The sequence below is a fragment of the Solanum lycopersicum genome, chromosome 2 (assembly GCF_036512215.1).
Source record: "Solanum lycopersicum chromosome 2, SLM_r2.1".
Taxonomy (NCBI): domain Eukaryota; kingdom Viridiplantae; phylum Streptophyta; class Magnoliopsida; order Solanales; family Solanaceae; genus Solanum; species Solanum lycopersicum.
Window position 1 is genome coordinate 47,588,572 of NC_090801.1, and position 17,399 is coordinate 47,605,970.

Consider the following 17,399-nt stretch of genomic DNA (forward strand, 5'->3'; position numbering starts at 1 on the left):
GAAATAGTCAAAAACGTCCCTTAAAACGTATCAAGAAATCCGACCCAGACTGGGATTACGCTGTCTGTGACGGCCCGTCGCGCCTGGGACGGTCCGTCCTGCTGCTCCATCACAGACTTCAGAGACTCAATTTCTCTGAAGGGTCTGTGACGGTCCGTCACACCTGTGACGATCCGTCCTGCCATTCCGTTACGAAGTTTAGAGAGTTGATTTTTAGTACCCAATTTTAGATTTTCTAAGTGTTTTGAAACGAGACCCTGCGACGGTCCGTCGTGGGGTCCGTCGCTTCTGCCAGTTTTTCTAGAATTGAAATCTGCTGCTCAAAACGACTAAACAGGTCGTTACAATAGATACCAATTCACCCATCATTCGTCCCCGAACGATCACAAGAAGGAAAACAAGGGCGAAAAGGAGTACCTGAATCTATAAACAGATGTGGGTATTTTTCTCGCATATCCGCCTCCTTCTCCCAAGTGGCTTCTTCAACGGGTCGATTCTTCCATTGAACTTTGATGGACGCAATCTCCCTTGATCTCAAATTGCGAATTTCTCTATCAGAATGGCAACAGGTTCCTCCTCATAAGACAAGTTCTCATCAAGCAAAACTGAATCCCAACGGATAATGTAGTTTCCATCCCCATGGTATCTTTTCAACATCGACACATGGAATACCGGATGTACTCCGGACAGTCCCGGAGGCAAGGCTAATTCATAAGCCACCTCCCCTACTCGCTTAAGTACTTCAAAGGGATCAATGTACCTTGGACTTAGCTTACCCCTTTTACCAAACCGCATCACCCCTTTCATGGGCGAAACCTTCAGCAAGACTTGTTCTCCCTCCATGAACTCTAAGTCTCTAACCTTTCGATCTGCATATTCTTTTTGTCTACTTTGCGCCGCTAGAAGCTTTTCTTGAATAGATTTCACCTTCTCCATCGAATCCCTCAAGAGATCAGTACCCCAAGGTCTAACCTCGAACGCATCAAACCAACCAATGGGGGACCTACATCTCCTACCATACAATGCTTCAAATGGTGCCATATCAATGCTTGAGTGATATCTATTATTGTATGAAAATTCCCCTAAGGGTAAGAATCTATCCCAATGGCCTCCAAACTCTATCACACATGCGCGAAGCATATCCTCCAACACTTGAATCGTTCGCTCAGACTGACCATCGGTCTGAGGATGGAACGCGGTACTAAGCTCCAACCTAGTACCTAATTCATCATGCAATGTTCTCCAAAACTTGGAAGTAAACTGCGTACCTCTATCTGATATGATGGATAGTGGAACCCCATGCAACCGAACAATTTCTGAGATATAGATTTTGGCTAACTTCTCTGCATTGTAAGTCACCTTGACCAGAATGAAATGAGCAGACTTAGTTAACCTATCAACAATAACCCAGATGGAATCGTACTTACCCATCGTCTTTGGAAGACCAACCACGAAGTCCATTGCGATTCTCTCCCATTTCCATTCCGGAATGGGCATTCTCTGAAGTGTTCCTCTGGGCCTTTGGTGTTCATACTTTACTTGTTGACAGTTTGGACATTTGGCAATAAAATCCACAATATCACGCTTCATTCTACTCCACCAAAAGTTTTGCTTTAGGTCACGGTACATCTTGGTTGCACCCGGATGTATCGAATACCTTGAACTATGAGCCTCTGTCAGAATAGTGTTGATCAAATCATCGACGCGGGGTACGCATACCCTTCCCTTGATCCTCAAAACACCTTCCTCATCGATTTGTGCTTCCTTAGCCTCTCCTCGCAATACCTTATCTTGGATTCTGCGCAGTTTCTCATCATCAGACTGTCTTCCCTTAATCTTGTCAAGAAAGGAAGATCTTGCCTCCACAGAAGCCAACAATCCTCCCTTCTCATTTACTTCTAATCTCATCAAGTCATTAGCTAGAGTCTTAACCTCTCTAGCCAATGGGCGTCTAGAAGCTTGCAAGTGAGCTAGACTTCCCATGCTTCCCGCCTTTCTACTTAAAGCATCCGCTACAACATTCGCCTTCCCCGGATGATACAAAATAGTGATATCGTAGTCCTTCAGTAGTTCCATCCATCTCCTCTGTCTCAAGTTCAAATCTTTCTGAGTAAAGACATATTGTAGGCTACGATGATCCGTATTGACCTCACACTTAACCCCATATAAATAGTGTCTCCATTGCTTTAATGCAAACACTACCGCGGCCAATTCTAAATCATGAGTTGGATAGTTACGTTCATGCACTTTTAATTGTCTTGAAGCATAAGCAATCACATTCTTCTCTTCCATTAGCACTGCACCCAAACCCGAATAGGATGCATCACAATAGACAATGAAGTTCTTACCTTCCACGGGCAAGGTGAGAATTGGTGCAGTAGTCAACAAAGTCTTGAGCTTCTGAAAGCTTTCTTCATACTCGTCCGACCATACAAATGGCACATTCTGCTTAGTCAAGTTCGTCAGTTGGGAAGCAATGGAAGAGAATCCCTTGACAAATCGGCGGTAGTAGCTAGCTAACCCAACAAAGCTCCTTATTTTTGACACATTAGTAGGTCTTACACAATTCTTCACTGTCTCAATCTTAGAAGGATCCACCATCACTCCATCCTTAGAAACCACGTGCCCCAAGAAGGACACTGCATCTAGCCAAAACTCACACTTAGAGAACTTGGCATAAAGCTTTTTCTCCCTCAACATTTCCAATACCATTCTCAAATGCTCCTCATGTTCCTCCTTACTGTTGGAGTATATCAATATATCATCAATAAATACGATCACAAAGAGATCCAGATATGGCTTGAAAATCCCGTTCATCAAACTCATGAACGCAGCAGGGGCATTCGTAAGACCAAAAGACATTACCACAAATTCATAAAGCCCATACCTAGTTCGAAAAGCAGTCTTTGGCACATCCGTTACCCGTATTTTCAATTGATGATAACCGGATCTCAAGTCAATCTTAGAGAAGACACAAGCACCTTGTAACTGATCGAACAAGTCATCAATGCGAGGAAGAGGATACTTGTTCTTAATAGTTATCTTGTTCAATTGCCGGTAGTCTATGCACATCCGAAAACTCCCATCCTTCTTCTTCACAAACAAAACTGGAGCACCCCAAGGAGATGCACTTGGTCTAATGAAGCCTTTGCTCAACAACTCTTGAAGTTGTGCTTTTAACTCTCTTAACTCTGCGGGAGCCATTCTATAAGGGGGTATAGAAATGGGGCGAGTACCCAGTTCAAGATCAATACAGAAGTCAATATCCCTATCTGGTGGCATACCAGGAAGATCTGCAGGGAACACATCCAGAAACTCACGGACCACCAAAACCGACTCAATCGAAGGTACTTGGGTAGTGTCATCCTTGAGATGTGCCAAGAAAGCTAAACACCCTTTACTAACCATTTTCTTAGCACGAAGAAAGGAGATGATACGCACCGGATTGGAAGTGTAATCACCCTCCCACACTAACGGATCTGTCCCAGGCTTGGCTAACGTCACCGTTTTAGCATTACAATCCAAGATCGCAAATTGCGGAGAAAGCCAAGTCATACCCAGAATTACATCAAAATCATCCATTTCTAAGATAACCAAATCTACATAAGTGTTGCTCCCCACAAAGTTCACCAAACAAGACCTATATACCTTTTCAACTACCACAGACTCACCCACCGGAGTAGAAACACGAATAGGCATATCAAGTAATTCACAATGTAAATTTAGACCATTAGCAAATGAGGAAGATACATAAGAAAATGTGGATCCAGGATCAAACAATACAGAAGCCATGCAATCACAAACCAGAAGATTACCTGTGATGACAGCATTAGATGCCTCCGCTTCAGACCGCCCAGGGAAAGCGTAACAATGGGCCCTTTCGCTTGTTTGTCCGTTGCCCCTACCATGTTGTGATGTAGTGGCTCCAGTTTGCCCATCACCTCGGCCATTTTGGTGACCACCATTACCTCGGCCACCACGTCCTCTAGAATAACGGCCTCTACGATGACCACCTCTACCTCTAGCCATTGGGGGTCTATAACTCTGTTTCGGACAATACCTCTTGATGTGTCCAATCTCCCCACATCCATAACACTCTCTGGGTTCATGCATAGGTCTCTCAGAGAAGTGTTGACCAGTCTGAGGTGGACCCCCAACTACAGTCTGTAGTGAAGACTGAATTGGTCGGACTGAGTAACCTCCGGAACCTTGTCCTCTAGAGTAAGAACCATTAAACTCACCTCCCTTTTGAAACCTTTTTGATGTAGTTGCCATGGTAAAGTCATCTGGCTTCACTCCCTCTACCTCTATTACGAAGTCTACCACTTCTTGAAAAGATTTCGCTGTAGCTGCTACCTGTAAGGCTGAAATCCGCAACTCTGATCTCAACCCCTTCACAAAACGACGAATTCGCTCTTGTGGACTGAAACAAAGTTGGGTGGCATATCTGGATAGTGCACGAAACTTAGCCTCATATGCATTGACCGACATCCTACCTTGCTCTAGGCTCAAGAACTCATCCCTTTTCCTATCCCTCAAAGTCCGGGGGATATACTTCTCCATAAACAAGTTAGAGAATGAGGCCCAAGTCATAGGTGGTGCCTCTGTTGGTTGACACTCAACATGTTACCGCCACCACATTTTGGCGTTCCCTTGAAACTGATAACTCACGAACTCAACACCAAACCGTTCTACTATACCCATCTTGTGTAGTAGCTCATGACAGTCAACCAGAAAATCGTAAGCATCCTCAGATTCAGCACCCTTGAAGACTGGAGGTTTCAATTTCAAGAACTTACTGAAAAGTTCATGCTGATCATTTGTCATTATAGGCCCAGTAGTCAGACGTGGAAACGTGCCTATGTCCAATGAGGCATCCATACGAGGAGCCATAGTGGCTGCATGTTGTACCTCTGAAACCAGAGGTGTTGGAGCAGAAAACACTGGAGGTGCCTGACCCCGATCAGACAACCCACTAAGATAAGAGAGAACCTGATTGATAATCTCTGGGGTAGGTTGGGGTGGCAATTCCTCATTTGCACTTGTTCATTCTCTCCTTCCTCACCCTCTCTTACTACTTCCTCAGTCGGTGGAGGAGTCACTGCCCTAGTATCAGATGGGCTAGGTGCTCGTCCTCTTCCTCTAGAGGACGTCCTCCCACGACCTCTTCCACGGACTCTTGCCGCTACTCTTCCTCTAGCTACAGCCCCAGTGGCTGGTTCAGACGCACCCTGTCCCGCCGGTGCTGGTGATGGCGCGGTTGTTGCTCTAGTTCTAACCATCTGCGAAATAGAGTGAAGATGGTCAGATACCAATTTGTATCACCTAGATACCAATTGGACCCAAGTAATAACACGAAAAAAAGAATGAAAGAATGGAATTTTCCTAAAGTCTTATAGCCTTTCAAAGAAAAGTAAAGGCGTCCCCCTACCGTCCCTTAAGACTCTACTAGACTTGTTCTTGTGTGATGAGACCAACGAACCTAATGCTCTGATACCAAGTTTGTCGCGACCCAAAACCGGGCCGCGACTGGCACCCACACTTACCCTCCTATGTGAGCGAATCAACCAATCTAAACTCTAACATTGCAATATAACATCAACAGTAAATAATGCGGAAGACTCAAACTCATAAAATAAAACCAATTCATTAACTTCTAAAATTCAACATCTATTTTTCCCCAAAATCTGGAAGTCATCATCACAAGAACATCTATGATCAAATTACTAAACTAAGAGTATTCTAAGAAGCTAAAACAAATAAAAGCTAGTCCATGCCGGAACTTCAAGGCATCAAGACATGAGGAAGAAGATCCAGTCCAAGCTAGAAGCGTTAGCTCACCCTGAAGATCCGGTGTGACGAAGACTGGCTAGAATTACTGTTGAGTTGAAGACGACGGCACGTTTGCTGCACTCCACAAATAACAAAGAAGAAAACATAAAAGTAGGGGGTCAATACAAACACGGGTACTGAGTAGATATCATCGGCCAACTCAAAATAGAAAACAGTATATATTAAGCAATATCATAAAATCAACTAATATCCTTAGCATGCAGCATTTACAGTTACCATAACCCTTGGTTACAACACCAAGCACATCAATGAGGACTCACGCCTCCTCATCATACTCATTTGGGAATTAGGTTCATAAGATTTGAATATATTATCATCTTTCAAGATTCATTATCTTTATTCCCCTCGTGTCGGTACGTGACACTCCGCTCCTCAATATACTATCCTGGTGTCGAAACGTGACACTCTGATCCTCATTCTATCCTGGTGTCGGAACGTGACACCTGATCCATATTCTATCCTGGTACCGGAACGTGGCACCCGATCCATATTCTATCCTGGTGTCGAAACGTGACACTCCGATCCTCATATACTATCCTGGTACCGGAACGTGGCACCCGATCCTCATATACTATCCTGGTACCGGAACGTGGCACCCGATCCTCATATACTATCCTGGTACCGGAACATGGCACCCGATCCCCTAATCTCACTACTTTCGTTCATCAAGCCTTCTTTTATACCAAGGCATCATCATTAACAAAGTAGATTAGGGTTTCTTTTCAAGATTTAGGATTCAATAGCTTCATCATGCTTATTATATCACAATTACATAATCACATTCATGAAAGCATACAATTAAGCATATAGAAGGGTTCACAATACTACCAATACATATCATTCGCTATTAAGAGTTTACTACGAATATCATAAAAACCATAACCTACCTCCACCGAAGATTCGTGATCAAGCAAGCAAATTTTCCCAAAGCTTTGTGTTTTTCCCCTTCTCGATCGTCTCTCTCTCTATCGATTCCCCTTCTCTCTCTTTCTGTTCTTTTCTTTTTCTTATTCCAACCCTCTTTCTTTTACCCTAATTAGTATATAATTAAGAATAAAAGGTGGCAATAATGACCCACTAATTAACTTAAGGTTACCTCTTTTAACCCCCAAGTAATTAGACTTATTAACATTAACCCACTAACTTTATAATTAAAGCAGGAATAGTCAAAAATGTCCCTTAAAACGTATCAAGAAATCCGACCCAGACTGGGATTACGCAGTCTGTGATGGCCCGTCGCGCCTGCGACAGTCCGTCCTGCTGCTCTGTCACAGACTTCAAAGACTCAATTTCTCTGAAGGTTCTGTGACGGTCCGTCACACCTGTGACGATCCGTCCTGCCATTCCGTTACGAAGTTCAGAGAGTCGATTTTTAGTACCCAATTTCAGATTTTCTAAGTGTTTTGAAACGAGACCCTGCGGCGGTCCGTCGTGCCCATGACGGTCCGTCGTGGGGTTCGTCGCTTCTGCCAGTTTTTCCATAATTGAAATCTGCTGCTCAAAACGACTAAATAGGTCGTTACAGTATCAGTCATAATTATATTATAATGACATGATACATTCTGTAGAAGTATCATACTATTTAATTAGCAATGATACATTCTGTAGAAGTATCATACTATTTAATTACCAAAAGTATCATACTATTTTTTAATAATTATATTTTTAATATTGTTTAGATGTATATCATTTTGTACTATGTTTTCATTTTGTTTATAGCATATCGATGTGATTTTTTACTGCCTTCGTAAAAAATCAAAACATTGCAGCATGGATCAATACAGATACACAACAACCCACTGCTTGTTCATGTCACATGTAAAAAATTGTTATGATAGATATTAGATGGACGATGATGATGATAGTCTTACTACACAAGAACATGTTGATCGCGCTTCAGTTGTATCTGTATATGAGAGGTCAATAATTAACATCATCAAAGGTTTTGGAATAGCAACTGCTTTACCATGGCATCTTGTAGATGAGGTCTACATCCCAATTAACTGTGGTCAAGAATTCCATTGGGTGCTGGCACTTTTTGACCTGAAAAACAGGGTGATAAGAGTTTTTGACTCATCAATTAGCACAAGGAAAAAAGCAATTCCTCATGAGATAAAAATGTTGTCTAAAATGCTTCCTTCTTACCTACTGGACAGTGGATTTTTTGAAGAAACTGAACGCTCAAAAGTTGCTGATTGTCATGCATACAAAGACAACATTACTGGTTCATTTCTGGAGCCTCAAGTTCTTTTCATGATTGAATTTTCACAAGACATCCCTAAACAGGACTGTGATAGCCTGTAAGTATCAAGAATTTTTCCTTGTCCTTTTTAATGTATCATTAAGTTTTTAATTTATTATGTATTTTTTTGTAGAGACTGTGGGTTATATGTTACTGCATTTGCCGAGTATATGAGTGACCAAATCAATATATCATATGCTGATTTAGTCTTGATTACCTACGTCAAAGATATGGAGCATTGTTGTGGAGTTATAGAAGCGAGAAGGCTAAGTGCGTATATGTTAGTGACAATGATGATCCACCAAAATCTAGGGGCGTAGTCACACCACCACCAGAAGAAGATTTAGTTCACATAGTGTAGCATTTTATGATAAAACAATGTTTTAATGTTATATTTCTTGTTTTGATATGTTATTGAACAAGTATTTTGATCCTTTTTAATGTTATTTTTTTAGGTTTGTCAATTTCCATGAATATTTTTTTATAACATTACGTAACAAATATTTTTATCTTGAAAATATAAATATCAGACATATTATAGCGTCACACAGGTTTAATTCCTTTAATAAAGTATAGTCAAAGTATTTATAATTAAACATAGAAATAAAGATTTTTTAATTTTTTATTTAATGGAGATGATACATTGGGCAAACCAAATGATACATATGTACCAAACACACACTAAAAGTACCTGATACATTGGCTAAACCATATGTATCATGTACAATATGTTACCTTATAATCCTTCAATTTTACATGATATTTAGTTACAATGAATAGCATAGTTATATGAATTGCTATTATTTTTTAAAAGTAAATTTATTACTGTATATTTCAAGAAAAACATATAAAAAAAAGCATTACACAAGTTAAATTATATAAAATCACATGATACATGATTTATAGTCATTGTAAAGTACACACTAACCTCAATAAGACTTTTTATTTTTTATCTAATGGAGATGATACATTGGGCAAAGCAAATGATACACATGTACCAAACACACACTAAAAGTACATGATACATCGGCTAAACCATATGTATCATGTAGAATATGTTATCTAATAATTCTTAAATTTATATATCTTAGTGTAACATAAGATTTATACAATTTTATATGAAAAATAAATATTGACACAAATATATTTATCAACACCAATAATAACAAAGTATATATAATCAAAAGCGCAACTTCAAATTTAATTAACACAGGTTATTAAGTTTATTTATCTAAACCAAAAGTGTTCAAATTGCAACCGTAATGAAAACTAAAAATCATTAAGATGTTTACGTTATAAATTATTCTTGATATCTTAGAAACATTACGACTAATTCACTTCTCTTTTGGGTAGAAAGTACAAGTTCTTCTGCTGTGTCCTTCTTGTCCACATTGTCCACAACAGTTTCTGTTCACCAAAATCTTTTCATCTGCATTCTTTCTTCTTCTTTTTCTTGGTCGTCCAGATGATCTTCTGTATCTAGGTGGATACACAGTTTCAGCTACCACATTATTAGGATCTGACCAATCTTCCTTATCTGGCATTGGTACCATTGGAATTTCATATGTTTTTGCCAATGCATCAGACTTGTAATGATCAGAGCAATACGGATTCATATCTGTGACATTCTTTTTTTTCAATACAGCGATTGCATGTGAACAAGGTATCTCATCTAGTTTAAATCTACCACAAGAACATACTTTCCGCTCAATACAAACAATATATTTCTTCCATTTTCATAAACTGAGAAAATAAATTCAGATGATGGAACAACCTGTGTACATTAAAAATTTTAAATATATAATTTTTAAAAAACAAATCATCTTCAAAAATGCAGAATGATACACTGAATTAGATATATATAATATAAAGTATTATATAATGATACATACCTCCATTTTTGAACTTTTAGCCGCGTTTATAATCAACAATTCCTCAAATTTTCTCCCTAATGTGTCCTCTGTGTATGAGGCTACTTCTCTGTTTTTGCAATGCCAAGATCCAAAAAGAATTCTAACCTCTTCCAATAATTCTAATATAGTTAATTGACGTGCTTCAACAAGACAACCATTGATACATTCTGCAATGTTTGAAGTCATCATTCTACCTCTGTTTACTGTTGCATGAACTCTTGACCACTTTTCGTAACGTGCATCTTCAAGGTACTCCTTAACCCTGTGATCAATTCTATCAACCTTAGCCATCAACTTATCAAAATCTTCCTTTTTATATGCCTTGGCCATAGAGTAGAATAGATCACTTATGGCCTTTCTGCTCCTTTTGAAGTTTCCACATACATTCTTCTAAAGATGCCAGATGCATGCATAATGAGGTACATTTGGGAACACAATCCTCACACTCTTCATAATACTCTCATTTCTATCTGAAACAACACACATATCTTTTCTATCGCCAAATGCATGTTTGAATTGTTCAAAAAATCATGTCCAAGAACAATCATTTTCGGTGTCAACAACACCGTATGCCAATGAAAATATGCAACCTGATTACACACACATTATATTATTTGGTACGTAACATATAAAAAAATTACCTGCGCCATCAAGTGTGCTTGCTGATATAAATATCCCTTTGTAAGCTCCACTCAGATGTGCACCATCCACAACAACTACTGGTCTGCAATAATTAAATCCCCTAATGAATGGTCTTAAGGCGATGAACAGATACATAAATTCATCCTCTTTGGTCTTATGCATTCTTATATAAGAATTTGGATACACAGTTTTTAACATGTGTATGTATCACGGCATCCGTCTATATCCTGCAAATAGTTTTCCACTAATCATGGAGAGTGCACGTTCTTTAGCACGCCATGCTTGCTGGTAAGATATTTCAACCCCATAATATTCTCTAATATCATCAATTATATCTCTTGGAGTATAAATTCGTTTATGATTGACCAATTTTGGAGCAATAACTCCACTTACAAATCCGACTGTTGCTTGGACTTTGGTTAATACCCTGTCCCTCATCGGACACGTATGTTCACTATTGGAACTTCTAACAATGAATATATCAGATTTTTTCCTGCAGGACGCCTTCATAGTCCAACCACATTTGTCTGAAAAGCATATCAATACATAGTTGCGTACATTTTTTAAGCATATTAATACATATAGCAATTGCATCATATAATATATTCAACAATAATGTTTAAAGTATTCAAACAATGAATTACACAAAAAGTATCTACCAGTTTTTAAGAAATTAATGAAATGGTGATACATTAATTAAAAGTATCTACCAGTTGTGATATGATTGTTTAAATTGATATAGTCCTTACTATATCAGCAGTAGTATATTAAAGTATCAAAATAGTTATTTCAATGTATCAAAACAAATTACTGAAATGGTGATACATTAAAATATCAAAGAACAAATGATACATGTAGGTTTTCATATAAAATAGTAATGTTTCATGTACTAATTTTGAACAGCATGGAAATATATATATTTATATCAAACACTATCATACCTTTGTTGATCAGACCTCTTTATTTTGCAATTGAATTTGTTCTTTATCTTATATTTCATCATCACATCTACAAGTGTTGCTTTATCCTTATATATCTGACGTGTCTTCACATCTACAATATCTGAATTGATTATAACATTTGTAACTCCAACTTCTGCATTTTCATATGAATCAAATAATCTAGTTTCAACCATTGCCAAAGCCTGTGTATCATGTGTTGTGCCTTCTACGCACGTAATTTCTCCACTTGTTCCATCAAAGTTATGTATAGTACCACTATTCTTTTCAATTGTGTCAATACATAATGGATACATTGAAAATCCAGGCTCTTTTTTTTTCCAGTTCTAAATATAGTTTAACACTCATATCATTCTTAAGCTTCATCGCACAGGAGTTACCTTCTACAATGTAACGAATTTCAATTTCTAACCTTGATACATCAATATCCAACTCGGTTGCAATTGCTGCTTTGAGATTAGAAAACGAAATTGAATCTTCAACAACGATTCCGTCGATTTTGTAACTTTCATACTACAATTCGTTCACCCAAATTCTGGAATGTCTCATCAATATTGATGTATTCATTATGAAACATCCACAATAACAACAATAAAATTACTGCAGTTCGAAAATTAACAGGATGTTCATAAAAAATGTATTCAAAATAGATAATATACTCTTTGATTTTCAAAATTTGAAATTATTATCCAATTACGTGCTGAATTAATGTTGATTAATGATCTGTTACCGTAAATTAAGCTGATTTAGTTAACAAGTTTAATTGTTCCGTTTTTTCCCCATTTTATTCTTAACAGTTTTTCAGTTACCATGTATCATTTACCATGTATTACTAGATTCTAAAGTATCACGACACAACAATTTTAAGGGATTTTTAGTAAAGACTAAATTTGTCGGGCTAGAGTGTAATTATTGAATTACACTATGGGATTCCTTAAATTTTTACTTATTTAATTGTCTTTAGTTACTGCTTGTTATCTTTTTCTAATTTATAATTGTTAATTAACTTAATTGAATTCCCCAAAAGATGAACCATATTTTTTATGTTAATTTATTATAATATAATTTTGTTTCTTATCAACTCTTATACTTTTGTCGAATATTTGAGTCAAAACTCTTTATTTATTCTTCAATTAATTTAAAATACTTTTTACGTCTTAATTTATAAAATTGGTTCAATTGTTATATAAATGTATCAAAAAATATAAAATTGAACTGATCTAGTTTTGCCAAAATTCAATTACTTGTAATGTAGTAGAAATATTTCGATTAAAGTCATAGTTTGTCGAAAAAAATAAAAAATATTCTTTGTTTAACTATTTCCTCAAGTTAATTATTTTCTCCAAAATAGTCAAATGTTTAACCTAAGTCATTGGAAAACTGTGTGTCAAAGAATACTTTAAATTCCTTGAAAACTTTCTTGAAGCGTAAATAAGAACCTCTTACCCATTTTCTCTAAATTTATTAAGATTTATTATGTTAAGATCTTTTTAAATCTCTTAATTTCTTTTAAAAATTAAGTGGCGACTCTTTTTCTAAATTATTTTATACTTATAACATTTCAAAAAGTGATTTTTCTAAAGACAGTAAAATTACGGCATAACACTCTCATTTGTTTTATTTGATTCATAGGCTAATATCATTTATTTCCTTTCTTGTATGAATCCTCTCTGAGTCCGTAATGGAGTTCTTCCCTTTGCATTCCCGAATCGAGCCATAGAGGCTCAAATCTCATTTGACACTGAGTTAGCCAGACCATGGGTGTACAGGGAAGAAAGAACGTCATTTGTCCTTTTACTTTAAAAATTACAATATTTATTTTTTTATTTACCTAGTTTTATTTTATTTCATTAGATGTCGTGCAGTATGAATTACTTCCCTTAAGAAATATCTTTAAATTTATGTACCTTAAAATAAAAAATGGGATATATTTCTTAATTAATATTTTTTCATAATTATTGAAAAATCATTTTTAGTCAAGTCGTCGGTCAACCGCGAGTTAGCGGACATTCCGAGGGCCTAATACCTTCTCGAAATATACATTTGAACTTCAAACCCTTTTCAACTAATTTTATTTGTATAAATCTTTTGATAATAATTATAAACATTTTCTTGACTTTTACTAAAACATCAAGTGGCGACTCTGTATTTTGGAAAATCGATGTTTCTTAAATCATAAGATTAATTAATTTTTCAAAAATTTAGTCATGGCGACTGTGCTGGCGAATAATTGTGTTTTAACCATGAGATTTGACTTTTTGACTAAGTGTTGTTAATTGCTAAAATGATTATTTGTGTTTAATGTGTTTAAATTGATAAATGCATTGCATTCATGACATCTTCCAATATGTATGTATTGTATATTAAAGGATGGTTTGGAACCAAAACCGGACTTTAGAATACTCAACTTTTTTCCTGAATGATCGACAATTTATTGGTTCGTCATGCGTCCAATATTTGTTGTGAATTCCAATGCCTCAGTTGTCTGCTTGGGTTCCTGGTCTTTCAAAAGTCATTCTTAGTCAACTAGTGTAGAGCTAAACTGAATCCCAAATTTAGAGCATTTTGATCTAAGATGATCCAACACCCAAGGCGTGTCGGACCCATTAGAGAGACCACCTTGAGTTCAAAACGCCCCACGGCTTAAACGAACGTTCATACTTATGTGTAAATTTGAAGGATGTATACGTTGTTTGAAAAATCATTGTCTCATTAGGTAAGGATTAGATTATAGTTTATTTAGGTTGAAGAATGAGTTTCACAAGCTACTAATCCATCCAAAGACGTTGACACCCGGAGGTGAAAAAAATCAAGAAAGAAGAAAGATCTTTCATAAAGGCATAGTTTAGGGTCGTACCCTTGCGTGGGACTAATTATATTTTATCCCATTTCCCTTATTATGTATCCCAAGTAAGTTTTATTCATCAAATTTGTGTAAATTTGAGTTTTGGGGCAATGGAATATTTCAAATAACTTATACATCCCTCAAATCGCTAGGCCTACCCTTGACACAATAGGGTCACATATCTGTTTATAACGCGCAATATGTGTTTATATGTCATAATTGCTTAAGTGAATATGTTGCTTTATTTGGAGATATTCTAGATTACTCTTGTTCGAGATTTTTTTTAGATCTCCTAAGCACAAATATCAAGTTACTATCAAAAGTGCGTCCAAATACTCTTCGAGGATTTAGTTTTTCGAAAAAATTTTAAACTTTTTAATATCAGATAAAAGATTCACCGTCTAAAATAGAAAAGAGGGTTGAACCACTTGGGACCTGAATTCTCTCTCATGAGATACGTAGGCAACCTTTCAAGGTTAGGTCCCCATTTTGAGAAATTTTATCTTTGTAACTCTTGCAATGAAATTCGAATTCATCTCAATCAAAATTAGAAGTATGTCAATTAAAGATAAAATCAATTTCGTCTCAACTCAAATCAACTTAATAGATCCAGTAGTTCAAAAATTAAATAGACAAATTTATGTATGTTCTGTCATATCGTATGTTCGTGGGCTAATTCATCTTCAAATGAAGCAACTCTTTTGTGTTTATTACTTTGTGAGTGATATCTTGTAATACCTATTATCTACACGAACTAACACATCTGTCGTTTGGGTCATTTTTCTTTGTTAGGTACTCAAAACTGATTTGTGTTGATTAATTGTTGAACAGTCAAAGTTTTCAAAGATTACTTTCCCAATCGAAATTTGTTGAAAGAGAGAAGAAAAAATAACACAGAATAATGAGAATACTAGTCTGACTGAAGTTGCCATAGTTCAACTGGCCGCCACTGAATAAAATGATTTAATTGCACAATTGATACAACAGATTGCTGAGTTGAGGGTTGAGCTCCAGAAAATCAAGATTTGTCAATTTCGAGTGTCGATGTCAAAACTCCAGGCAATGGAAGGCTTCCACTCCATTTTCCTCCTATGACTTTAAATTTGGAATATGCCAGTATTTCATACCAAGCACCGCACCCTTTTCAGAACATGAATACCAACCCGCAAGTTCCCCCCCCCCCCCCCCCCCTCTTTCATAAAAAAAATAACACTCAAATATTCCTCCATTTCAAAGCTTAAATGTCAAAAATCCTCAAACATCCCCTTTAATGTACCATACTCCTTCAAAAGACACTCAAAATCCACAAAACTTTCAACCCTTACCTCCAAAAGAAACATTTGATATCACAGTCCAAACCAAACCATATCTTCACTTTAATGCCTATCCCAAACTTGACCACTACGAAGAGAAGGAAAATGAGTGGAGGGCCAAAGAGGAAAAGACTAAGCAGATCATGAAGGAAGAGATTGCGAAAGTGATAAAAGAACTTGATTATGCTTCAGAAGAGGTGGGGATGAATGATGAAAATTTATGCATTCATTCGAATTTGGACCTTCTGAAAGGTTTCAAAAAGCCAAAGTTTGTCACTTTTAATGGAACAGGAAACACTCTAGCACATCTGAAAGTTTATTGTGATCAATTCATGGGAGTTGGCAAAAATAAAGTGTTGTTGATGCGTCTCTTCAGTTGAAGTCTAAGTGGAGAAGCTTTGGAGTGGCTTACATTACAAGAACTAAAACAATGGAAAAGTGAGAATACATTCACACAGGATTTCACAGAAATATTTGGACATAACGTAGAAGTTGTCCCAGATCGCTAATACTGGGAGAAGATTAAACAGAAGTCTACAATTTATTATCTAGAGTATGCTTTTCATTGGAGAAAAGAGAACGCAAGAGTTCAACCTCATATGTTCGAACGTGAGATTACTGAAATGTTCATTCGAATTCAAGAGCCTGAGTACTATGAAAGAATGTTGTGTATGACGGGATAAAAATTTGTTGAGATTGTCAAAGTGGGAGAAGCGTTGAAGGATGGTTTCAAGACTGGAAAGGTCACCAACCTTACCGCATTTCAATCTAATGGAAAAGCTACCAGAATTAGTGATATAGATACATCAAAAAGAAAAGAAGATGAGATAGGTATGGTCACGACAACATGTATAAGGTCAGCTTCCTAAAGGAAATATCAAAACCATAATGTGAATAAGATAATATTTCCCCACCCAAACTTTAAGAAGGCTCCTAAAGTATTTAAACCATTAAGGGAATCTCAAACTCAACTTTATGAAAGTTTTAAAGTCATGGGTATGCCCTATCCTGTAGAAAGAAGACCAATCAATCCTTTAGGAAAATTTAACAGAGCTGACCACAAATGTGCTTATCATTCAGGAGTCGTTGGACACAACATTGAGAATTATTCAAACTTGAATCCAAGATACAAAACATGATCAATAATAATTTGACCAATATGAAAGAAACCACCTCAAGGTATAACATATCAGATTCTTAAGTAAGTGCAAGACATCTCTAAATTGAGTCATTTGAAGATGTTTGTCACCAAAGGTCAAAAGAATATTCCTAGCATTGATCAGAATATGCATATGAAGTTTTGATAGTGTATATTGAATCTTGATACGCTCAAATTATACTTCCCTAAAGAAGTATAAGCAGTTGTATCTAGTAAAGAACCCAATTGTTAGGTTGGGGTCGATCCCACGAGGAAATGGTCTAGACTAAACTTTAATCTACAATTACGTCTATTTAGTCAAGTCCTTTCCAAAAATAGTTGAATAAAAAGGGGAATTTTGTGTAACAAAAATGTTAAATTATACTAAGTAAACAAGTAGCAAGATTAAAACTTTGGTGTTTATCAAGTGCTAAGAGAAACTAGGTGCAAGTGTTCTAATGTCTTGCATAAAAAGTGGCAAGTTATGTATATCT

At 36.7% G+C, this 17,399-nt stretch overlaps 1 protein-coding gene across 1 annotated transcript; it reads right to left on the reverse strand.

The window, feature by feature from the left end:
* Window positions 1-9,429: 9,429 nt before the first annotated feature.
* On the reverse strand, window positions 9,430-10,338 carry LOC138342105 (uncharacterized). Its single transcript, XM_069294294.1, has 3 exons — window positions 9,988-10,338; window positions 9,783-9,869; window positions 9,430-9,723 (listed from the first exon to the last, which is right to left on the reverse strand). Exons 1-3 carry the CDS (start codon window positions 10,336-10,338, stop codon window positions 9,430-9,432), a joined length of 732 nt encoding a protein of 243 aa, XP_069150395.1.
* Between the last annotated feature and the right edge of the window lie 7,061 nt (window positions 10,339-17,399).